Source organism: Echeneis naucrates, chromosome 20 (genome assembly GCF_900963305.1).
Source record: "Echeneis naucrates chromosome 20, fEcheNa1.1, whole genome shotgun sequence".
NCBI lineage: Eukaryota > Metazoa > Chordata > Actinopteri > Carangiformes > Echeneidae > Echeneis > Echeneis naucrates.
In genome coordinates, this window is record NC_042530.1 from 3,508,834 (window position 1) to 3,532,760 (window position 23,927).

Genomic DNA, 23,927 nt, shown 5'->3' on the forward strand with positions numbered 1-23,927 from the left:
TTTTATTTTTAGTCAGGCAATACGGCTCACGCATGGGACGTAAATAATTAAATTGTGTAATAACAGAAATGTGTTCGCAGTAAATACACTTTATGGGAGCATATAAGTTATAATTTTATCGTTACCTGTCAAATCCAGTGCAATAATTTTAACAGCAATGTTTTTTCATGCGATTTCACTTCCATGGGTGATGTAATGACACAGACTGGAACCCTTCCTACGTCATTTTGTAGTCCATTTGACCTCGGACGCCGGAGAATCCATTTGCTGTTGTTAGCTAAGCAGCTGAAAGTTGTGTAACTGGGAGAATAAAAGGACACATCAGCCGGGAGGACTCGGTCACCAACATTATAAAGAGGGTCTGTCCTCAAACGTCCACCCTCCAGAGCTTAATTTTTAGTTTATCATTCGGTAAAGATGTTTTCGCTTTCGACATCGTTTCAGCCGCAGCAGGTAAGCCGTCCGGAAAGCACTTTTGGACTTAGCTAGCTAAAGCTAAAGCTACGTCTTTTGACAACTTATTTATATCTTGCTTTTACCGGCATCATCACTTGGCTGTTATAACAATCACAATGACAGTAAGAGAGTCTGTATGTCGTCGCTTTTTTGTCATCTATTTATATCGGTCAATGACAATGTAGCTCGGCTAATGCTAGCGTTAACAGGTCTACACTGAGCATACAACATGAATGTTTGGTCAAGGTGGAGGTCGGTGTGGTTTTAACATAATATAATCCTAAACTGTACCACATCAGAGGTGGATATAACCTAACACGATGGGGTAAAATGAATCTTACAAGTTAAGGTTACATAAGTCGCACTCGTTTGACGTGTGTGGGCCAAACTGTAACAGAGAGCAGTGCAATGTCAGCCTAAATAACACTGACATAACAGTCCCGTCACTTGACCCTGTTTTATCAGGGGTGAACTTCATGTTATATCCCACCATGTGTGATCAATGTGTGCTTTCCCATATTTCCCTGTTATGTGCCCCCCCACCCCAACCCTCCTCCAGATGATAGTGCCCGTCAGCCAGCTCATCAATGCCCTCCACTCTCTGAAGAACTCAGCCACAGCTTCAGTCCAGACCCTGCACAAAGACTTCACTGTAGAGCACAGTTCATATCTCAAAGAGGTGAGATTCACACAGCACGCTGGATTGATCCCGTGTTGGCAGTTATGATCATAACATCATTTATCCAGAAAATAAATATTGTGAGTAGAAGGAATTCTGATCACAGCAATAAACACGTAAATGCTGTGCTTTAATTGTTTAATTTTACAGTCACCGATAAATTATTTTTCAGCCATAGCAGTAATTGTTGTTATTGTCAACCTGTATATCAGTATGATGTTAAAACAAGCAGCTCAACATAGTGTTAGTGTTATTAGTGTTATTATGTGTCCGAAAACAGACGTGAGAATATGGTATGAATTCCAAATTTTTTGTCTTTCAAAGCCCACCGTGAGCCTGAGGGACCTTGGCCTGTCTGACATCAGGGCAAGTCAGCTGGATGAGCTGGTCAGCAGGTTACTGCCTATACCAGGACCAGAGGAACCTCCTGCTGTTCCTTCAATATGGAAGATGAGCCACATTTCCTCAGACAGCTTCTTTCATAACAAGCATGGTGAGCAGCTCAGGATATCCATGTTTTAATGTTCCATTTAAAAAAAAAAAAAAAAAAAAATTGCTTATCCATTTAACAGCTGCTTGTTCTGTTATTTCAGAAAACAAATGTTGCCCAGTGCAGAAGTGTACAGTGCTATGTTATGTAAAGCATGAAACATTTTGTTCTTCAGGGTTTTCACACAGACGGTTGGGTGTTTTTGGTTCTCTGATACACCACAGACAATACCACAGCCCTCTAAAAGATGTCTGCTCACAGCTGCAATTCTCACCTGGTAAGACATTTATTTTGACTCATAATCAGCTGCATCAGCATTACAAAGGGCTTGTTATTTAATGTAGTATTTAATGTTTTGCATTTTCCATGTATATCCCTATTTAGTATGGGTCCAAAGCCGGGGTTTCAAGACACTTAGATCAAGGACTAGACGAAAGGAGTCTGGTTATGATGGTCCAGTGGAGTCTGAAACCTACACACCAGCCTTTATGAAGGTCAGGACATGACTGGAGAGTATTCTGTGTAATTTTTGACATCTTGCTAATCTTTTGGCTGAGTGAAACTTCTCTCTCCATTTCTCTCACAGGGATTGCTCATGAAGGAGAAGGGACCAGAGGTGCAGTCACTGGACCAAGTAATAAAACAAAAGAACCTTCCAGAAAACCAGCAGGAGGCCTTCAAGACAGGTTTCACTGAGGGGTTCATGAGGTCCCAGGCCTTTACACAGAGAACACAAGGTATGTGGCTCACTCACCAGGTGCTACATCTATCACTGAGACAGAAAAGAAACCTGATGTGGGTGGGGCGGGAAACTGCTTGATATTCAGTGTAACAGTTCCACCAGATTTTCTTCAGGTGGCAGTGCTGAGCTGAACCTGAGGGATAGGATTCACAAACCTTTCTCTCTCCCCTGTTTTGACAGATTCGCTGAGGAGAACCAGGTTGATCCTTTTGGTCCTCCTACTTATTGGTATTTATGGTCTGTCAAGAACCCCATTTCTCTCGGGTAAAGGCTCCTTTTCTGATGCTGGTTTGTTTCAGTTTTAATTCTTTCCTGTGCTTGCAAACAACTCAAAACCCCGCATGCACACCAAAACAGAGGCTTGTTAGTGTCTCCAAGCTTTTCCAACAAAGTTAGTGTTTTAATCTTAGCTTAGATATTTGATCCAGTATGCTTATGATATAGATGCCGTAAGGTCAATAATCCAGGATACTTCTCCAGTGGCATGCATGTACTGGATATGCCGGGGAACTAATAATGAAATATCTGAATCATCTATGTATCTTCTCCTGTCAGTTTACTGGAAGTATTCAAATAGCTCGAATTAATAAATAAATGTGGAAATTCACCTTATATATGGATGATCATATTTACTCATGCACCGCAGTGAGCATAAGCATTGTTTTTCGTAGTTAGACAACTGCAAAGAAGTGTTTCTGGTCCCACTGTGCTGACCCAGCTGTTTGTGGATTTCACAGTGAGATTCCGGACCACATCTGGCCTCGACTCTGCAGTCGACCCCATCCAGATGAAGAATGTGACATTTGAGCATGTCAAAGGAGTGGAGGAGGCAAAGAATGAATTGCAAGACGTTGTTGAGTTTCTCAAGAACCCACAGAAGTTTACTGTTTTGGGTGGAAAGTTGCCTAAAGGTAGTGTTGAGCTTTTGCCACATGTTCCACTTTCCTCTGATTTTAGTACCCAGGATATTAGCCTTCTGTACTAATTTGGCAAACAACATTTTCCTTTACGTTTAATTTAATTGTAATTTGCTTCCTCTGTCACCCTGCCAGGGATCCTCCTTGTTGGACCTCCAGGCACAGGAAAGACTTTGTTAGCACGAGCCGTAGCCGGAGAGGCTGATGTTCCTTTCTACTACGCCTCTGGATCAGAGTTTGATGAGATGTTTGTGGGTGTCGGCGCAGGTCGCATAAGGAACCTTTTCAGTAAGTTTGCTCGGTGTCAGAGTCTGAGGGACCAGTTAGCGATGTAGTCACACAATTACAATCTCTCCTATTGTTGGTTATAGAGGAGGCAAAAGCCAACGCTCCTTGTGTCATCTTCATCGATGAACTGGACAGTGTTGGAGGGAAAAGGATTGAGTCTCCTATGCATCCTTACTCTAGACAAACCATTAACCAGCTGCTGGCTGAAATGGACGGGTCAGTTTTATTCCACTCACATTTTTAAATTGCACAAGCTGGAAAAAAAGTAATGCAGTTGAGAACTTTGATTTTCTCATTCTCAGTGTTTTGGTATTTTTCCAGGTTTAAACCAAATGAAGGAGTCATTGTCATTGGTGCTACAAACTTTGCTGAGGCTCTGGATAAGTAAGTTTCACTTCAAATTAAGAAATGTAATTTTATTCATGTTTTCATTTGCCCATTTAAATAGAACTAACTGTTGAATAACATTTATGCTGCCGATAATTTGCGTCAAGTCAAATGGAATAAGGTCAACCTGTACAGAGTGTGCATACAGTGAATAGCTACAAAACTATGCTGGTTTCACACTTTAACCCATTTTCTAGTTTCAGTGTATCACTTCCTCACTCAAATATTTTCATTCACACAAAACACAAACAGAAGAAAATGAATTTACTGCAGACCTGTTCAGCTGTAGTCATTTTGCACAGTCATTATCAAAGGAAACTGTTTGACTACATCCAAACTTTGCTCACAGTTTTACTAGTTTTGGACTGACAGTGAATAGAAGGCATTTCATTTTCAAAGATGTCTTATGACTACAATAATTAAATCAAAGTTGCTCCTTTTATAATATCAGAATATGAGTTAGAGTTACAAATAATATAAATGTCATCACAGTACTTTCACTAACCTTTGTGTTGGACATTTAACACAATGACAGCACTTATTCCTTTTCCTCTGGGTCTTCACCATTACAACGTCGGTATCCCTTTTCAGTGCTCTGGTGAGGCCTGGCAGGTTTGACATGCAGGTGACAGTGCCTCGCCCAGATGTGAAAGGACGCACTGAAATCCTTGACTGGTACCTCTCCAAGATTAAAGTGGACCCTGGTAGGTCTCAGCATTAGAAAATAGATATTTGTAACAAGTGTTAAAAAAGGAGATTTTTCAGGCTGTGATTCCTGCTGCTCTGATTTTCACTCTTATATTTTTATTAACATTTCACTTAGTTTCTAATCACCAATTTGTGAGAAACAGGTCTTCTCCCCTTATTTAAGTATTCAAAGACATAAAGCTGAGATAATACTCTTCTTGTACTGCCGCTTCTATAAAGGACGTCTTTGTCTTTTGAGCTGTGAAAGAAGGTATTCTCACTTGTGTGTGTTTACAGCCGTGGAGGCGGAGATCATTGCCCGGGGCACAGTGGGATTTTCTGGTGCAGAGCTCGAGAACCTGGTCAACCAGGCAGCTCTGAAGGCAGCTGTGGATGGGAAGGAGATGGTCACAATGAAAGACCTGGAGTTTGCTAAAGACAAGATCCTCATGGGTGAGTGCACACCGTGTACGGATCTGCTTCCCAGCCCGTGCACGACGTCACCTGATACAGAGTACCTGAATAAACTCTGAGAGCTGACTGTTTTAAAGCATCTATCTCAGTCATTCAGTCAGTTACTATCCTCTTATTGTGTCTTTTTCATACCAGGTCCTGAGAGGAGGAGCGTTGAAATCGACAAAAAGAACAAGACAATCACTGCTTACCATGAGTCCGGCCACGCCATCGTTGCCTATTACACCAAAGACGCGATGCCCATCAATAAGGCCACCATCATGCCTCGGGGACCAACTCTTGGCCACGTGAGCATTTTGTTCTGTCACTTCTCAACATTTACATTCATCCTGGTCCAGTACTTTTTAAAACAAGCGCTCACTGTTTCTCTGTCCTCCAGGTTTCCATGCTTCCAGAAAATGACCGCTGGAGTGAAACTAGAGCCCAACTCCTGGCTCAGATGGACGTCAGCATGGGCGGTCGAGTAGCAGAGGAGCTAATCTTTGGCGACGACTACATCACCACTGGTGGGACATTAAGAGGATTTGATTTAGTTGATGTATCTTGTTGTGGTACTGGTGCATAACCAGTTCTTCCTCTCAGTCAATAGACAGCAAAGATTCAAATTTAATAGCGCATATTGAATAATGTCTGTCTCTCTTGTTTAAAACAATTGTTATTTCAACCTTCTGTTTATTTTAGGAGCATCCAGCGACTTTGATGGGGCAACCAAAATCGCAAAAATGATGGTGACCAGGTTTGGCATGAGTGACAAGGTAAAGTTTGAATTTTTGTGACTGATTACTGTTTTGGTCCTTTCCATTTATAGAGAAGACAGATCATGTATTAATGTATCTTTAACTTTACCTTTATTTGAAGTTCTCATGATGTTCAATGCTCAAAGATGTAATTTTGTGTTTTTACTGCAGCTTGGCGTCATGACCTATGGCGACGTAACCAAGCAGAGCCCTGAAACACAAGCAGCCATTGAACAGGAAGTCAGAGTTTTACTGAAGGTGGATTCCCTCTCAGTGCTCTCACATTTGCAGATATCTAAGTACTGATATTTTTGTATGACTATCTGTCTCACCAATCTTTCTCCTCCATCCAGGATTCATATGATCGTGCTAAAAACATCCTCAAGACCTACAGTAAGGAGCACAAGAAGCTCGCTGATGCCCTGCTACGATATGAAACTCTGGATGCCAAAGAGATCCAGATGGTGCTGGAGGGAAAATCACTGGACCACTAGATACCTCAACAGACATTTTAGACATTTGTAACCTGTATATATATGAATCTGTGCAATTCTGCGCAGGCCTTTTGGAGGCCTTGTATTTCCTTTGTTGTGTATCCCTCATATTATCAATGTGAAGATGATCTAGAAATTATTGTTTCACCCCATTAATTTTTATCTCATTAAGTGTCATTTTACTTTTCTTTCAAAAAGAGACTTTCAGTTCCACATCAATTTGAAACTATGTCACAGTTAAATTGGATAAAAATAAATAGGTGCTCTCCACAAGCTTGTTGGCTACAATTCACAACCATATCTGAGGTTTTGTTAAGGTTTGGGCATGTTGTCGTACTTTCTAGACAAATGGCTTCTGAAGTAGTTTTATGCATCAGAGTCATATTTGATATCAAAACCAGTTTTGAACTCAAATCGACTGGGTGCAATATTTAACATTGTTAATCTGGATTAAAGATTACATTGATGTCTCTATGCTTGACTTTAAATGTGTACAAAACAATGAACACCATAGGACCTTAAAGTACCTCAATTTAGAATGTACCTTCTGGCTGTAGCAAGATGCAGGTGAAAATGCTTTTAATTGTGAAACATTTCATATTAGAGGGTTTTTTTTTTCCCTCTCTAAATGATGAACTTCGGTTACATTTACATTATGCTATCTATGTTCTTATTTATTTAAGTGCCCAAAGATGCTTCCTCTCTCTGAAATTAGTGTCCTAGTTTAAGCTCACCTGGAAAGGATGACTGGGGAGATTTGTATATGCTGTAAAAGGATTGGCTTTGTGCTTTTGTTTCTTTAGACAAAGGCCTTCCTGAAGCTCAAATAAAGGTTACTTCCTTCCTCATCAATATGTGCTGTGCATTAGTTCAATAATGCTTGATTTGAAAATACAGTTAGTGTACATTCATTGACAGATCAGAGATAAACAAAAGAATTTTAAGGGTCAATAATACACAAGCATTATATTTGTTTTTGTGATGAAGTGAATACCTGGCTCTTCAGCAGCTGCTCCAGAATAAATCAATGAATCTGATGAGAGCAGGCAGAGTAAAACCTCTGCAATGGTCACTAAAGCAATACAATGTGCTGCAAGACATGTTCAGTGTGTTTGGGTGATAGTTTTCTGATATTGGTGCAAAATTATTTGTTGATATAAATATAAAATCATACATTTGACTGCCTTTACCAAATCTACGTGCTGTTCTGTTGTAGGAACAACGTACATGCAACGGTGCAGGTTTGAGTAAAAGGGAGGATTTATAAGTGCAGTTTCAGCATAAAGAGTGTCCTTTTGTCAATCTGCAAGAGAACAAAAGCTTATTTACTGCTGCCTTTGAACAATCTTAACCTACAATTAGTGTGTTTACTTCCACATGAAGTCAACTGAGATGCAACAAGCCATTGTTGTGTCCTCTTGACTCTTTTCATTGTCACCTCGCAACACATTTATAAAGGACACAGCAGCACAAGCCTCACTATGGAGAGGCGATACTTTGGCCTCAAGAATAAACTGAGGAAATCCTCATGACTGTCACTGTGACAATGGAGGACGCCGAGGATGGCATCGCTGTCGTTGGGATTGGATGTAACTTCCCTGGAGGTATGATTTATTAAATTACACTGTTTAGTGTTTTAGTTCAAGGTAGATTAAATTTTATTTATTTTTTTTTTCAGGTGAAGGGTTGGACAATTTTTGGAAGGTTCTACTGGAAGGAAAGAATTGTACAGTAGATATTCCTGCTGATAGGTTTGACACCACGTATTGGTATGATGCTGATGATAGCAAACCGGGGAAGACACAAACAACCAAAGCGGCTCTGATAGAGGGGTAAGGTCTCTACTTCTGCAGGCAGACAAAGTTTTAATGCTTCTCTTCAGACTCCTCTTTAATTCTGATAGGTATATTATTTCTATCTAAATTTAGGTTCAATGAGTTTGATCATAAGTTCTTTGGCATCACTGAAGCGGAGGCTGATTTCATGGACCCGCAGCAGAAACTCCTCCTCCACTGTGCATACAGAGCGTTGGAGGATGCAGGAATAGCTATGGAAAGAATCAGCGGAAGCAAAACCGGAGTTTACATAGGTGACGCCTATGATGCATTTCAAATTTCTTGCACAATTCAATGATACAAAATTTGAATCCATTCTGCTTTGATGGTGGTGTTGCAGGTCTTATGAACAGGGACTATGAGATGCTCCGAAGTAACAGTCCCTCTACAATAACCCACTACAACGGCACTGGGACGGCTATGAGCGTGGCTGCCAATAGAATATCCTTCACTTTTAATCTCACTGGCCCTTCGTTTGCGATTGACAGTGCCTGTTCCTCATCTTTGGTGGCAGTGCATTTAGCCTGCCAGGCTATAAAACAAGGTACTTGGTGGCCATTTTTGCACAAACGCACTGCCTAAAAATACGAAGATCATGTAAATGTATATATGTGTTATCTAAATGTACCTGATTTACTTCCCTCGTCTTTTTCACCCAGGAGATTGTGAGATGGCTTTGTGTGGTGGTGTCAACTGCATCATAGAGCCCAGAGTGTTTGTTGCTCTCAGCAAGGCAAAGATGATCTCACCTGAAGGGACCAGCAAACCTTTTTCCAGCAGAACAGATGGCTACGGCCGAGGGGAGGGCTGCGGGGTCGTTCTCCTGAAGACTCTGAAAAATGTAAGAACATTATTGTGTAGGGTTTTTTTTTTTTTGTCAGTATATACATGAGTTGTAATTTGCATTTTTTGTCTTTGTATATAAAGGCTGTAAAAGACCGCAACAAAATATGGGGTATCATCAGTAAAACAGCTGTCAACCAAGATGGTCACTCAGTCACTCCGATCACTAAGCCCTCAGTGGTTCAACAAGAGGAGCTGCTGAGAAGAATCTACTCAGAGTCTGACCTCGCAAATGTTCAGTACATAGAGGCACATGGGACTGGGACCCCAGTTGGAGACCCGACAGAGGCGGGATGCATCTCAAACGTCATTGCTAAAGCCAGACCTCCTGGTTCAGAGGCACTGCGGATCGGCTCTGTGAAGGGAAACATCGGACATACAGAATCTGCAGCTGGAGTGGCTGGACTCATTAAGGTTCTTCTGATGATGAAGCATGAGACCATTGTTCCCTCTGTTTTCTACTCTGAAGACACTGCAAGTATAGACATAAAAGCTCTTAATCTAAGTATTCCATCCAAAGTGGAAAGATGGGAGACAGCCAAGTCAAATCAGAGGGTCGCCGGGATCAACAGCTTTGGATTTGGTGGCACAAATGCACATGGAATTTTAAAAGAGTATAGAAAGACATCTATTCTCACACAAATCCCAAGAAGCTGTCCAAAACTCTTTGTTGTATCTGCAGCCTCTGAAAAATCGTTGGTCCGATGCATCACCGACATCTGTCAAAAGCTTTGCGGAGCTCAAGAAGTTGACTTACAGGCACTGTCATACACCTCAGCATGCGGAAGGAGTCACAACAGACACAAATATAGGAAGGCCTTCCTCACATCCTCCCTCTCAGATTTACAACACCAGCTGACATCTGCACTGAAAACAAAGGTTGAGTTAGCAAAGTCAGATGTAAAGGTGGTATTTGTGTTTTGTGGGAATGGAGTTGCCTACAAGGGCATGTGCAGGGAGCTCCTGAGAGAGGTTCCGTTTTTTAGAGATAAAGTCAGAGAGGTTGAACATCTCCTCCAGAGTTATAAAAGCACCAGCATCAGTCAATGGCTTGCCGGTGATGACAATGATGATGATTTAAAGAAGCCAGATGTTGTGCAGCCTCTTGTTTTTGCAATCCAGTTTGGCATCGCCGCTCTCCTGAAGCACTGGGGAATCAAACCTGATGCCGTGCTTGGACATTCTGCCGGCGAGGTTGCAGCAGCTCACTGTTCTGGCCTCCTCTCTCTTGAAGATGCTGTTAAAGTGTTGTACCGCCGCAGCACCCTTCAGAGCACGGTCAAGGGTGGGAAGATGCTTGTGGTCAGTAACGTGGCTGTAGAAAAGGTATTAGAAATCCTACAAGTCTGTGATGGCAAAATTTGTGTTGCAGCTTTCAACAGTGCCCAGTCTTGCACATTGTCAGGAGAGTCAGATGCCGTAGACTTCCTCCATGAACAGTTGGAGACTCTGTTTTCAGATAAAAACATATTCCTACATGTCTTGGATGTTCCTGCAGCGTACCACAGTCCCATGATGGATCCCATATTAGATAGCATCGAGAGAACCATCGATCATTTAGATGTCAATGGCATGGAATGCAAACTTTACTCAACAGTGACTGCAAACAAGTATTCAAATGGGGACTTCTGCACTGGCAGGTACTGGGCGAAGAACACCAGAGAGCCTGTTTTATTTGAACAAACGTTACGCACCACCACTGAAGACCTGCAGTCTGGGAGAAACATTGTCTTTGTGGAAATTGGACCTCGTAAGGCTCTCCAAAGGAACATCCATGAGACTCTGGGACATGACACCTTAGTTCTTTCCTCTGTCCAGCCATTGAAGGATTGCGATACAATCTTGTCTACCTTGGCAAAAACATTTGAACTGGGCATAAATGTGGACTGGCACCAACTCTACAAAGGTCATGAAACATTGCCCACAGCTCTTCCAACTTATCACTTTGACTACTCAAAGAAAGAGCTGAATTTTGAGGATGTGAGAAAGGGTGATGAAGTATCTACTTTCTCTCCCCACACACTCATATCACACACAAAATCAGATAACAAAGAGCACACATGCAAACTCTCATTAGAGACCACACCATATCTTTGGGAGCACAGAAACAATGGTGTTTCCATTGTACCAGGGGCGTTTTACGTAGAACTAGCTTACGCTTCAGTGATGGCAAGCTTGAAACCAAAGAAACCTGTTTCTATGCTCCAGCTCAGCATTGTATTCGAGAGTCTCTTCACACTCAGTTCAAACTGTCATCAGTTGAAAGTAGTTCTTGGGCATGCAGACAATGAGACCTCATTCAAAATACAGTCCGCTACTGCAACGCATGCCTCCGGCACGTGCAAATGTACAGGTGGTCAACCACTGATAGAGGAACCAAACATTTTTCTAAACATGATCCATCAAAGATGCAAACTGGTCATGAAGAGAAAGGAGATTTATTCAATCCTTTCTCAAGCAGGGTTTGAATACGGCTCTGTCTTCAAACAGCTTGATGATGTGCATTTTGGGGATGGATTCAAGGAAGCTGTTGCAAAAATCCAAGTTCCTGGAGAACTTCTCCAACACCTTCATGACTATTTCATCCACCCAGTGTTATTGGACTATTTCCTGCAATTGACTGCAGTGGTGGCTAGCGGCCAGTTAACAACCAAACAGGGATTCCCCTCAGCTATCGGTTGCGTGGCCATTTTGGGACCATTACAAGAAACGATGGTGATGTATTTACGGGCAACTCAAGAGAACCCAGACTTCCTTGAAGTGTGTGGTTGCTTTTCTACCACTGAGGGGAAAGTACTAGTTGAGCTTAAACAGGTGAGAATCACATTTTTGGGCAGTTGCTCTAATCTTCTTGCATCACTTTTCTTTCACAATGAAACAATTAGAATTTGCGAGAAGAGAGACGTACAAAATTGTAAACTAAGAGCAATCGTTTTTGAAGACAAATTCGGCATTACTAAAAGACTTCGGCCACATTTACACCCACAGTCAGTCGTTGTGGAGAACAGTGATCATTGGAGATCTGGCCAACTTCGAGATTTTGTGTTTTGCTCACTTGAGACTAATGAGGAATTGGAAAATGTTCTCCTCATATGGGGAGTGGAGAATCTCGGTTACCTGTCAACTGAGCAGACACTGGATAGCTTGGTTACTTACTGTGTCCGATATCAGCAGATTGTTTTAGCCTTGAAAGAGAGAAAGCCATCTTGCACCGTCCGTGTCATAACCTATAGATCGGCGGAAAAGACTGTGGACCACGTCAGTCCAGGCTTTGTGTTGTCTGGTTTGACGAGGGCCTGTGCAGCAGAGATGGCAGGTCCCTCATTTCAGCTGATTGATCTTGCTTCTGTGACCAGTGAGGACATTGAAATGTTGGTTCATGTTATTTACAGCTGCAAAGAACAAGAGGTCACGATCAGCAAAGGGCAGGCATCAACGACAAGAATAGTGCGGACCCCGATGAATGACAACAACCAGGCGTTACGGGAAAGTGATATTCAGCCAGCGTGTGTGAGCAACTTTGTCCTGCAGACAGCTGATCCATGCAGAATGGCTCAATTGTCCGTTTTGCCACACATCACAAATGTAAACTCGATCCAAGAGAAGTCTGTAGAGATTCAGCTAACCAATATATGCATCCACTCATCTGATTACTTTCCCGTCACCACCTCGCAGCTAGACTTCAGTGAGAAAATGTACTGGAACCAGCACACATCTCAGAATCAGAAACTTCTGGCTTTAGATTTCAGTGGCGTTGTCACAGCTGTTGGGAAAGAGGTTCGAAATGTCAGGGTGGGAGATCGTATTGCTTCCTGTTATCCAGTTGACGCCACAGAGAAAGTTAGACTTCCCGAAGCTGTCTGCTATAATACAAAGAGACTTCCGTTTCTGAAAGAGACTCCGTGTGTCTCTTACTTCATCCTGGCATGGGAGATCCTGCAGAGAACGATGCCTCAGGTAAAACAAAAGCACAGAAGGCTGACGATTGTCTCCTCGAACTCAGCGTCAGCTCTGAATAAAGTTTTAGCTCTGACTGCAAACAGGTCAGGTTGGAACGTTTCTTCATGGCAACATTTCAGGGAAGCACCTTTACCTTCACTAGGGAGTCATGCATTTGTTTTTCTTCCACCATTTGATCACTCTTGGAAGGAGATACAAGACAGTGGTGGCCTTGAGAGACACGTTATTTATGTTTATAGCAGCCACACGCCAACCTCACACTCAGCAGGCATGTTGGCATCAAACAGTGAATATGTGCACGTACATAAGCTTGATGTAGCTCATGTTCTTCAGAAAGCCCACCTGCTGGTACATGGCAGGAATATCTCTGAGTGGCTACAGTCATTAGGCTTTGATGCAGTATCTCTACCTTTGAAAAAAGAACTTTTTCAACTATCAAGTGAAAATGAACGTCAGATCGATGAACGTTTGGAGTCCTATTTCGCTGCCACAGCAGTGGGGCAGGTTGTTTTAGGTGGAAGAGAGTCCCATCGCCCATGCTCTGATATCCCTTTGTTGACCAGGCCAGGACAACTTTTCAATCAAAGCTCTACTTATATTGTAACTGGAGGTCTTTCTGGTTTGGGACTTGAGACTGTGAAGTTCATCTGCCATAATGGTGGAGGTTGTGTTGCGACACTGTCCAGGCGTGTTCCGACAGACGAAATGCTGTCTGAGATGGATCTTCTTCGGAAAAGATACGGGACTGCCATCGCAAATATCCAGTGTGATGTTTCAGTGACGACGCAGGCAGTGGATGCTATCTTAGAGATTGAACAAAGATTTCCCTCCTGTCCAGTCAAAGGAGTGTTTCACAGTGCTGCAGTCTTACACGACGCGCTGATTGAAACTCTCGATGAGTCTCTCTTTCGAAAAGTACTTCGACCCAAAGTTAGCGGGGCTCTAAATCTTCACTCTGCCACACTTCACCACAAACTTGACTACTTTGTGTGCTACTCATCCATCTCTTCGTTTATCGGCAACGCTTCACAGTGCAACTACGCCGCTGCCAATTCTTTCCTCGACTCCTTCTGTCATTATCGGAGAAACCTCGGCCTCGCTGGTCAGTCCATCAACTGGGGTCCCTTAAACCTCGGCCTCCTGCTGAACAAAGACCATTTCCAAAAGTTCCTAGAGGCAAAAGGGATGATGACGATGGATGTCTGTGAAGTTCACGAGGCCCTTGAAAAGTGTCTTTTGATTAACAGGCCGCAACAAGTCGTATGCAAATTCAACTTCAGAAATCTCAGCGTTCATGTTCTTTCGCAGAATGCATCTCTAAGAGAACGACTGTCCTCTTTAATCGAGGTGGCGCTCACAGATGATGTAACTAATGAACCAAACGTTCAGCTTTTGCCTTGCACACATGAAATCGTGAAAATGATTGTCAGTGACATAAGCGATGTGAACGTAGATGAGCTGAATGACGACTCTGCCTTGTGTGCGCTGGGCATCGACTCCATGATGGCCATGACAGTTCAGAACAAGATCTTCCAGGAGACAGGCGTGAACGTACCTTTGGTGAGAATCCTGGACCCCAACAGCACAGTGGCCTCTCTGGTGAATATTGTAATGAATGATGTGATGTGAATGCATGACTTATTTATACAACTCTACATCTAATAGAAGCTGTTTGAATACAGTGAGGTGCCATTTTTGATTCTTAGTATATGTTTATATATGTAACAGTTTGCCTGATGGATCATGAGTGTGCTGGGGTCAAATCTTTGTGCATGTGAAGAACCAGGTGTTGATAAAAAGAATCAATCACACCTTAAAACATTAAGATGTAAAATTAGATGGGCTGTTTTGTGTTTTTATATTATTATTAAGTATTATTTTTGTTCATGTCTCTTTGCCATTGCTCTAGTGTTGGGGTTAGTGTTAGTCTGTGTCTGTATGGTGATTCACACTGTTAATGCCTTTGTTAATATATTTTATATTTAATATATTTTGCTCTTTTGTTGAAATATTTCTAAAGTTGAAGCGCCTTTTAACAAAATGCAAATTTGTGTTTCCTGCATGAAATAATATTTATAAATAAACCAAACTTATCATGTAAACAGAGAAATCTGCTCTGATTTATTCTGTTATGATGAAAAAAAAAAAGGTACACATACAATGATTAATTAGGAGTCATGATGATAAACATTCAACTGTAAAAATGTTACAAACGCTTCAAAAAAGTCAAACTATTTCTTAATTGTCATTTTTCTTAAGTTTTGGTGAAAACATTTAAAGATTATGATTTTATTAGATCCAACAGAACAACGTCTTCTCCCACGTCATGTGATAAATTAGTGGTTCAAACAGCAAAAGGGTCAGAAATCAGACATGCTGCCGACGTTTATGGGACATGCCAGAATAGCGCATCGCATGTTTTTTTTCCCATCAACATCATAGAGCTGGCAATCATCCAGAATCCTTGAGCTATCAGTGGAAAGAACTAACCTTGACCTTCAATGATTAATGAATGTAAAAATGGCTGATAAAACCAAGTTCATGTTGCTATTATGTGAACTTTACAGATGCACTTGAAAGGTTACTAAAGGTTACTGTACTGAACATTAATTAAACATTATAAAAGAATGTATATATTCTGTGTAAATCATTCCGTTGGTATTGAATGTAGTCTATGTTATGGATTTTGTATTATTTGTAATGTTGACATTTTTAGCATGAAGATATCAATAAACAGTGTGATAAGAATACTCATTCAGAATTGGAGATGTCTTAAAACACATAAAATACATAAAATAACACAGTGTATGCTCATGACAATGTAAAACTTCAAGAATGAAATAAAACAAAAATGAGCCATTTACAAAAAAAGAATAAAATCAATAACACAATGAAGTTGTTTCTTAAATTGTGATGTTCATTTCTGCCTTTTTCATTTTTACAGTCTGGTTGAAAGATTCTCCATGTCTTCAGAGCGGTTACTCTCCTCCAGGTTATCACTGGCCTTTTCCCCTTCAGGAACTTTACTCAGTATATCCACCAGTGTTGATATGGTGGCGTTGGGATCCAGCAGATGCACCAAAGGCACATTCACACCTCTCCCCTGAAAGATCAGATTCTGCAGCGTCATGGCCTGCATGGAGTCGATGCCTAAGGATGAGAGGGGCAATTCTTCCTTCAGCTCGCTCTGATCCATGTCGATGGTCTCACTGAGGAGCGAGACCACATACTCTCTTGGCGAGACACATTTGGCTTGTTTGGTTTCAGATTCTTTGTCTTTTGACTTTTGGAAAGCCTCCTCGACCAACGCGGACAGGCGCATTGTCAGGGCTGCGTTTTGGGAGAGGATGTTGTACCTGATGTTTCTGAAGTGAAACCTGCAAACGGCTTGTTGGGGTCTGTTGAGCACGAGGCATTGCTCCAAGCTTTTGTGAATTTCAGCCACGTTCAACACCATCATCCCTTTTGCCTCCAGAAATCTGTGGAAATGCTCCTTGTTTAAGAGAAGGCCGAGGTTCAGAGCTCCCCAGCTGATAGACTGCCCAGGCAGACCCAGTTTGCGTCTGTACTGACAGAACATGTCGAGGAAAGTGTTGGCTGCTGCGTAGTTGGTTTGTGATGCATTTCCAAGGAAAGCTGAGATGGAGGAGTAACAAACAAAGTAGTCCAACGGACAGTGGCGTGTTGCATGGTGCAAATTTAGTGCGCCGTTTACTTTCGGTTTGAGAACTTTCTCATACAGAGATCTGTTAAGGGTCTCAATCAGCCCGTCATGCAGCACAACTGCACTGTGAAACACCCCTCTCACCGGACAACCAGGGAACTTCTGGCCAATGGCACTGATGACACTGTGCACCTGTTCAGAGGCAGATATGTCGCACTCCATGCTAATGATGCTGTTTCCACACTGTTTCTCTATATTGTGTATCTCCTGCTGCACATCTGGTGTAGGCTTGCTCCTGGAAAGTATGACAATATGCCTGCCCCCTCTCTGTGAGATGAACTTGACGGTTTCAAAGCCCAGACCGGAGAGCCCGCCTGCCACTACATACACTGCTCTCATTTGGAAAAGCCGCTTTTTTGTCGGCAGCAGAGGAATCTCAGACACTGCACTGCTGGCATCTTTTTCCAGAGCTACTACAGCCACTTTCTTTGAGTTGAAGTAAGATTCTGGTTCCTCAAAATGAAGGGGCTTGATGCTGTCAGATTTGTCACTTTGAAATGTATAACTTTTAAGCGCGAATTTCCTGCCCAATTTCAAGGACTTGAGCCAGTGACGAATGTGTGGACTTTGTGCGCTTAGTGATCCCTTTTGCAGAATGACTGGGATCCGAATGATCTGCATGTGAACACTTTCCTTTATGCCGTGGAAGATCTCCTGGGGAAGTAAACCCTCTGTCTGAGATTCACAGACAGCAACAACGTGTTGGACGCCTGGAAAATTGCAAATTTTCTCAATCAGGGATTCATCAAATGGAGGCAGGAGGACAAATGCTTCAATTTGATTGACTTCTACGAAAGACCCATTGCACTGTGACCCAACAACCACATTCCAGCCTGATTTGTAAGATGTAAGTGCCAAGACTTTCACCAGAGCAGAGTCAAGCAGTGAGGATATGATTCCTAGATGTTGTTTGGCTTTGGGTAAGGCTCGATGCAGGATCTCCCAAGCTAACACAAAGTAGGACACACAGGGTGTTTCTTGAAGGAATGGGAATGGTTTGGTGTTATAGCATGCATCCTCTGGTACTCTGACCTTATTGGCTGCCACCACAGGATAACAAGAAGCAACGTGATCTCCCACTTTCAGTTTCTTGACATCTTTTCCAACTGATGTGACAATACCACCGAAGTCTAGAGCCAGAAGCTTGTGACTCTGCGATGTGTGTTTGTTCCAGTATAGCGTCTGGCCAAATTTCAGATGTGAAGCACTGACAGGAAAGTAATCAGACGAATGAACACATATTTTACTGGGTCGAATTTCAACGTATGTGTCACTGATTGGCTGGGGCCCTTCGTCAAAGTGAATGGCACTCACTTGAGTAATCTTATGTGCATCAGCTGTCTGAAGGACGCAGGGCTCAGACGTTGTCGAGGTAAAACTGCCTCCTGAACTGCTGTTGCTTTCCGGTGGAGAACGGACAATGGAGGGTTTGAAAATCAGCCCATCTTTCACCACCAACTCTGGGTACTTGTTACAAGGACATGAGTGGAGGATCTCAGACAGAGCTGCAATGTCCTCAGCAGAAACTGTTTCTATATCTATCAACTGGAAGGAAAGATCTGGTATCTCTGCCGCAAATGATCTTGTCATACCAGCAAGGGCAAAACCGGGACTTATGTGGTCTACTGTGATGTCAGATGAACAGTAGGTTACTGCTCTAATGGAGCGGCGGAAGCATCTTTGCTTCAGCTCAAGGACTATCTGTCGGAAGACCTCACAGCAGCTGACCAAATTCTGCAGGACAACGTCAGCTGCTAGGGAAGTCAGGTTTTCTTTGCCCCACAAAAACAAAACCTCATCAAAGTTGTTCTCAATGTCCGTGATTTTGAGTTTTACCAAGAGAGAGGGGAAGCCATGGCTCAAGATATCTTTTGCATGCACGTATGAAATGTAGGAAGATCTTGAGTCCAAGTGTTGTTGCAGGCCTTTAGAGATCCCGATACTATCGCAAAAGACCAAGGCCTTGGGAGGCAGAACCGACGTGACACTATGAGGAATGACACTGAATGCATTATGGTAGAAGTACTCCTCAACCACGTAGGAGGGACTGCCAAGATACTTGATTGTCACATGCTTAACTTCAACCAACACTCTGCCATCCTTATCTGCAAAGCAGCCACAAACCTCAAAGTCATCAATGCCCACATCAGTTGCTCTCAGATAGACAATCATCTCGTCTTGCAGAGGTTCAAACACTGTCAAACTTCCTATTTTGGCAGGAAAGCCCGGCCTACCAGCAAAAATGTTCTCCACTGTAGCTGGGAGAAGCTGCATCAGAAAATCCAACACAACAGGATGAATGCAGTATTCATGCAACTGAGACTGGACCTCTTTTGGAACTGAGACAACTGTGAAAGCCTCTTTGAGATCTTCTCCATAGTGCACATTCGCCTTATTCTTGAAGATGTCGCCATACTGGAAGCCTCCCTGAGACAGATACCAATAAAACTCCTGAGAGCTCACAACAGATTTGCATCTTCTATAGATGGAGGGGAGCGAAATGCGCTGCTCCTCAATCTGCCTCTCTCTTTTGGAAACAACTCTTCCAGATGCGTACACTGCAAATGGGGAGAATACTCTGAAACTGGCTTCTTCCTCTTTCTGTTCAAGGTGCACCTTCATTTCAGGTGATTTCGGGGTTAGAACACATGGACTGTGAAAACTGACACTCAGCTGTAGTGAGTTGAGTGGGACTTTTGGTTTGGTAGCGGCCATGACAGCAGCGAAACCCAATTCAGCATAGAAGGCACCCGGGATGATGGGTACATTGTTGTGTTTGTGCTCTTTCAGGTAGAAAGAAGAGTCCGACATGAGATCGCAGCTGAAAATGTTGCTTCCCGTCTGCCGGAGCACGGGGTGATTGCTTGCTGTGTTTTTCTGTGCTGCTCTGATGATGACGTCTCTGTCTGAGCAATCAAACTTGTATTTTGGGAAAGGCAGCGGCGTTGTCTCATATCCTTTATAGAAAGCGTTCCAATCTACCTGAAAACCCAGTTCAAACAACTTAGAAACAACAGAGGTGATTGTTTCATGATCTTTCTCTGGCTGCACTGAGGCCAGAACAGCAGTGTCGCTATCCAGAGATTCCATGATGTTTCTCTGTAGAGCCCTTCTCGGCCCAATCTCTACAAAGATGATATTCTTCATCCCCCTGGATGCCGACTTCACTGCTTGTTCAAAAGCTACTGGCTCACGAATATTTCTGGCCCAGTATTCACCTGTGCAGAAGTCTCCCTGCTGGATTTCCTTGCCTGTCACTGTTGAGAACAACTCTACGTCCAGATCATTCACCTGCAAGGATCCGATTGTGTCCATGATATCAGGGAGTATTGGATCCATCATATGGCTGTGGTAAGCGACGGGAACGTCCAGAACACGGAGGAACAGATTCTGGCCGTTGGCTGAGGTGCTTAACTCCTCGTGAAGGCTCTTGATTGCATCTGCATCGCCCGAGAGAGTGCAGGACTGTGGGCTGTTGAAAGCTGCAAGGCACACTCTGTCGGAGTAACGAGGGAGTAGAGCGGCTACCTCTGATACGGCCACGTTGCTGACCACAAGCATCTTCCCCCCAGTTACTTTGCTCTGGAGAGTGCTCCGGACGTAGATGACTTTCACTGCATCTTCAAGAGAAATGAGGCCGGAGCAATGAGCAGCTGCCACCTCGCCCACAGAGTGTCCAAGAATGGCATCTGGCTTGACCCCCCATCGCCTGAGTAGACTGGTAATGCCAACCTGGATGGCGAAAAGTAACGGTTGGACAACCTCTGCGTTTTGGAAGTCACTGCTCTCAAACTCGCTCTCAAGGGTATCCAGGATGCTCAGCGCACTCAGCCTCTCAAAAAGTCGAGTAATCTCTCTGATCTTATCTCTGAACACAGGTTCGTGTTTTAGTAGCTGCTTGCACATGCCGTGGTAAGTGAGGCCATTTCCACAGAAGACAAACACCAACCTGGGATCTGAGAGGGATAGGCTGATGTTTTTGTTTAGAGCAGCACTTAACTTCTCTGTAAGATCGACTGTGGATGACACCGGGATGGCCTTTCTGTATTTATGTTTTAAATGGCTTCTTCTACAAGCTGATGTATACAGCAGACACTCAAGATCGACTGAACGCTCCGTCTGCAGCTGTTTAATGGTGTCTTCCATCATCAGTGAGAGAGATTTTTTTGAATTTGCTGACATGACAAAGTGTTTTGGTTGTGTCTCTTTGTTCCTCGTCCTAAGGGATGACTGTTTGTACTGCCTGACAATAGCATGTGCATTTGTACCCCCAAAGCCAAAGTTGTTCACTCCTGCAATTCTTGCACCAGAGCCTTCCCACTTTTCCGGCTTCCGAGGAACTTTAATGTTCAGCGCTTTGGCATCTATGCCTGCGGTGTCTTCAGAGTAGAAAACAGAGGGAACAATGGTCTCATGCTTCATCATCAGAAGAACCTTAATGAGTCCAGCCACTCCAGCTGCAGATTCTGTATGTCCGATGTTTCCCTTCACAGAGCCGATCCGCAGTGCCTCTGAACCAGGAGGTCTGGCTTTTGCAATGACGTTTGAGATGCATCCCGCCTCTGTCGGGTCTCCAACTGGGGTCCCAGTCCCATGTGCCTCTATGTACTGAACATTTGCGAGGTCAGACTCTGAGTAGATTCTTCGCAGCAGCTCCTCTTGCTGTGTCATGGACGGTTTGGTGATTGGAGTGACTGAGCGTCCATCTTGGTTAACAGAGGTTTTGCTGATGACCCCCCAGATGTGATCATGGTCTTCTACTGCCTATGATGCAACAAGCAGGCAAGAAATATACAGTGAGAGTGTACAAAATTTTCAGTCCTAGTTAAAAATGTATAAAAATATAACTTGGGCCTCTAACATGAGAGAAACAAGTTTAACAGGAACAAAGATAAGGACCAATAAAATTTATATGGTTATTAAAAAAAAAACAAACCACAATGCTTATTATCAGTCAGTTATTAATTGATTGGCTCAATATCTTGTTTGGTCTGATTGATCTTGTTTGATAAAAAGTGAATCCTTCTCTGCCTTTTCTGACCTTTTGCAGCGGCTTCAGGAGAACGACCCCGCAGCCCTCCCCTCTACCGTAGCCATTTGCTCTGTTGGAGAAAGGTTTGCTGGTCCCTTCAGGTGAGATCATCTTTGCCTTGCTGAGAGCAACAAACACTCTGGGCTCTATGATGCAGTTGACTCCTCCACAAACAGCCATATCACAATCGCCTGATAACATAAATAACTTTTACAATTGCGCACATTGTAATAAAAATCTCATCGCTGTGATATCCTGTCAAATCCACTTCTATTATTTAGACACATTCTACATACAGACCTTGTTTGATGGCTTGACAGGCAAGATGAAGAGCGACCAGGGAGGAGGAGCAGGCACAGTCTATGGACAGCGAAGGCCCAGTAAAGTTGAAGATGTACGAGACTCTGTTCGCCGCTATGCTCATGGCAAGTCCCGTGCCAGTCCAATGGTTGATGACGCTCGGGTGCACATGTGCAGCATTTGTTTCATAATCTCTGTTCATTAGGCCTAAAAAAAAAAGAAAAAAGAAAAAGAAATTTCAAATTCATAAAAAAATTACGGGTCACTTTGAAGTTTTCAGAATTTTGTGAAAAGGTGATTTAGTGTTAAAATTGAAGTTTAAGTTAAATTGAATCTTTCTCTAACTATCCAGCAGCTGTTTTAACTGCCTCACCAAAAAACACTCCAGTCCTGGTTCCACTGGCCTTCTCCATGGGAATCCCAGCGTTTTCTAAAGCTCTGTAAACACACTGAAGGACCTGTTTTTGTTGAGGGTCCATTTGTTCCACCTCACTGTCGCTGATGCCGAAGAACTTGTGGTCAAATTCATTAAACCTGAAAGCAATTCATTAAAAACCATTGAATAAATTTTATTTAAAAAACAAATGCAATTATTTAATGAACTCTATACATATTTTTTTCTAATTTAATTAAGTTGATTTCATATAAAAATGAAATACTGAAAGTGAAGTAATGTCCTAAATTTTCCAATATAATATATATATTTTTTTTTACATAATATTTACATAATGATGAAGACAATTCATCAGATTTAACAGTCATAAATACTTCTTTTTCATTTTTATCATACAACCAACATCTCAGCCACGGAAACTACAATTAGAGAACAGATTTCTCTCCATCTGTGTTTTTTGACACCAATAAAATATTTTTTGGACTATGTGTCCAACTGTCAATATTATATATATTCAGACGTGGCAATAATCTAGTGTAAAAAACAGTTTTTAAAAGTTAGAGCTAAACAAAAACCTAAATAAAAATTGAAATACCATACCCATCAATGAGTGCTGCCTTGGCTGTGCGGGATTTACCCGCTTTGTTGTCGTCAGGGTCATACCAGCTGGAGAGGTCAAACCTTTCTCTGGGAATGGGCACAGCACAGTTTTTTCCATCCACAAGAACCTTCCAGAAATTGTCAAGCCCTTCTCCTGTGTGGAAACAAGCATGCTTAGAATTTCTAAAATTTTCTGAACATGATGCACTTAGTTCCCAGAGGTTGGGCCGGTTTACCTCCGGGAAAGTTGCATCCAATGCCCACAACCGCGATGCCGTCTTCAGCTTCCTCCATCCTGACTCTACATCACTGAGAGAGAAAATCAAAAATCTTTACTGCACCATCACGTCAATATCACTCTTTCGCCGTCACACAGAAGTGAATGTGGCTTGTTTTCTTGTATAATTGTGTCCAATTCAGTCAAGCACCAGATCATCCTTACATCCATAGAGTTCACCCCTTCTAGTGATGCTATCACTGCCGGACCTGCAGCTGATTCTTATAGCCAGCCTCTTTTCTTTATTAAACATTAATGATCGATTGTTTACGTGGCCATGGAGATGAAGGAGCTCAGTGCACACATTTATGGTGGCTTGCAAATGATTAGACTGAGTTTAATGAGTTAATCAGTATGTTATTCAACTGTGAGGTCACTCTGGGTCTTTCTACTCTGACTCTAATCATAGTTTTGTCTTATCGTAGTCAATAAAATATTAAAAATATATTCTTGTGGTTTCAAATTAAACTTATCTTCTTCTTCTGAAAATGCCATTGTTAAGAAATAAGACCTGCAGTCAACAAAGTTATTGATGCTCTAACATAATATACAATATATGCAATGCATGTTGAGTAACAGCGTGTCCTCAATCTAGACTCTTAACTTTAGGT

General features: G+C 42.5%; 3 protein-coding genes across 5 annotated transcripts; 2 read left to right on the forward strand and 1 right to left on the reverse strand.

Moving 5' to 3' along the window:
- Window positions 1-252: 252 nt before the first annotated feature.
- LOC115060936 (ATP-dependent zinc metalloprotease YME1L1) lies at window positions 253-7,216 on the forward strand. Of its 3 annotated transcripts, none has more exons than XM_029529095.1 (18): window positions 253-460; window positions 1,023-1,135; window positions 1,460-1,628; window positions 1,801-1,902; window positions 2,010-2,119; window positions 2,212-2,362; window positions 2,548-2,631; window positions 3,105-3,278; window positions 3,420-3,572; window positions 3,656-3,788; window positions 3,894-3,956; window positions 4,551-4,663; window positions 4,944-5,099; window positions 5,256-5,407; window positions 5,500-5,626; window positions 5,802-5,875; window positions 6,029-6,115; window positions 6,211-7,216. In XM_029529095.1, exons 1-18 carry the CDS (start codon window positions 418-420, stop codon window positions 6,349-6,351), a joined length of 2,145 nt encoding a protein of 714 aa, XP_029384955.1. In that variant the 5' UTR covers window positions 253-417; the 3' UTR covers window positions 6,352-7,216. The 3 variants fall into 3 exon arrangements, with proteins under 3 accessions (XP_029384955.1, XP_029384953.1, XP_029384954.1); XM_029529093.1 differs by having other exon boundaries at window positions 253-453; window positions 1,016-1,135; window positions 2,548-2,655; XM_029529094.1 differs by having other exon boundaries at window positions 253-453; window positions 1,016-1,135.
- Window positions 7,217-7,897: 681 nt separating this feature from the next.
- Window positions 7,898-14,618, forward strand: pks1 (polyketide synthase 1). The gene is made up of 6 exons (XM_029529650.1): window positions 7,898-7,955; window positions 8,030-8,183; window positions 8,280-8,440; window positions 8,527-8,730; window positions 8,846-9,027; window positions 9,114-14,618. The coding sequence occupies exons 1-6, from the start codon at window positions 7,898-7,900 to the stop codon at window positions 14,616-14,618; spliced, it is 6,264 nt and encodes a 2,087-aa protein (XP_029385510.1).
- Window positions 14,619-15,779: 1,161 nt separating this feature from the next.
- Window positions 15,780-23,333, reverse strand: fasn2 (fatty acid synthase 2). Its single transcript, XM_029529510.1, has 6 exons — window positions 23,276-23,333; window positions 23,040-23,193; window positions 22,419-22,579; window positions 22,046-22,252; window positions 21,755-21,936; window positions 15,780-21,477 (listed from the first exon to the last, which is right to left on the reverse strand). Exons 1-6 carry the CDS (start codon window positions 23,331-23,333, stop codon window positions 15,928-15,930), a joined length of 6,312 nt encoding a protein of 2,103 aa, XP_029385370.1. The 3' UTR covers window positions 15,780-15,927.
- Between the last annotated feature and the right edge of the window lie 594 nt (window positions 23,334-23,927).

What these genes read in the sequence shown, in the direction of transcription:
- LOC115060936 (XM_029529093.1), top strand. Translation starts at nt 418, where the DNA reads ATGTTTTCGCTTTCGACATCGTTTCAGCCGCAGCAG. An exon ending in CTTCTTTCATAACAAGCATG is followed by an intron (nt 1,629 to 1,800) that starts GTGAGCAGCTCA and finishes TTTGTTCTTCAG; the next exon opens with GGTTTTCACACAGACGGTTG. An exon ending in TCGCATAAGGAACCTTTTCA is followed by an intron (nt 3,573 to 3,655) that starts GTAAGTTTGCTC and finishes TGTTGGTTATAG; the next exon opens with AGGAGGCAAAAGCCAACGCT.
- pks1 (XM_029529650.1), top strand. Translation starts at nt 7,898, where the DNA reads ATGGAGGACGCCGAGGATGGCATCGCTGTCGTTGGGATTGGATGTAAC. An exon ending in TGGATGTAACTTCCCTGGAG is followed by an intron (nt 7,956 to 8,029) that starts GTATGATTTATT and finishes TTTTTTTTTCAG; the next exon opens with GTGAAGGGTTGGACAATTTT. An exon ending in AAAGCGGCTCTGATAGAGGG is followed by an intron (nt 8,184 to 8,279) that starts GTAAGGTCTCTA and finishes ATCTAAATTTAG; the next exon opens with GTTCAATGAGTTTGATCATA.
- fasn2 (XM_029529510.1), bottom strand. Translation starts at nt 23,333, where the DNA reads ATGGAGGAAGCTGAAGACGGCATCGCGGTTGTGGGCATTGGATGCAAC. An exon ending in TGGATGCAACTTTCCCGGAG is followed by an intron (nt 23,194 to 23,275) that starts GTAAACCGGCCC and finishes GTTTCCACACAG; the next exon opens with GAGAAGGGCTTGACAATTTC. An exon ending in CTGTCAAGCCATCAAACAAG is followed by an intron (nt 21,937 to 22,045) that starts GTCTGTATGTAG and finishes TTATGTTATCAG; the next exon opens with GCGATTGTGATATGGCTGTT.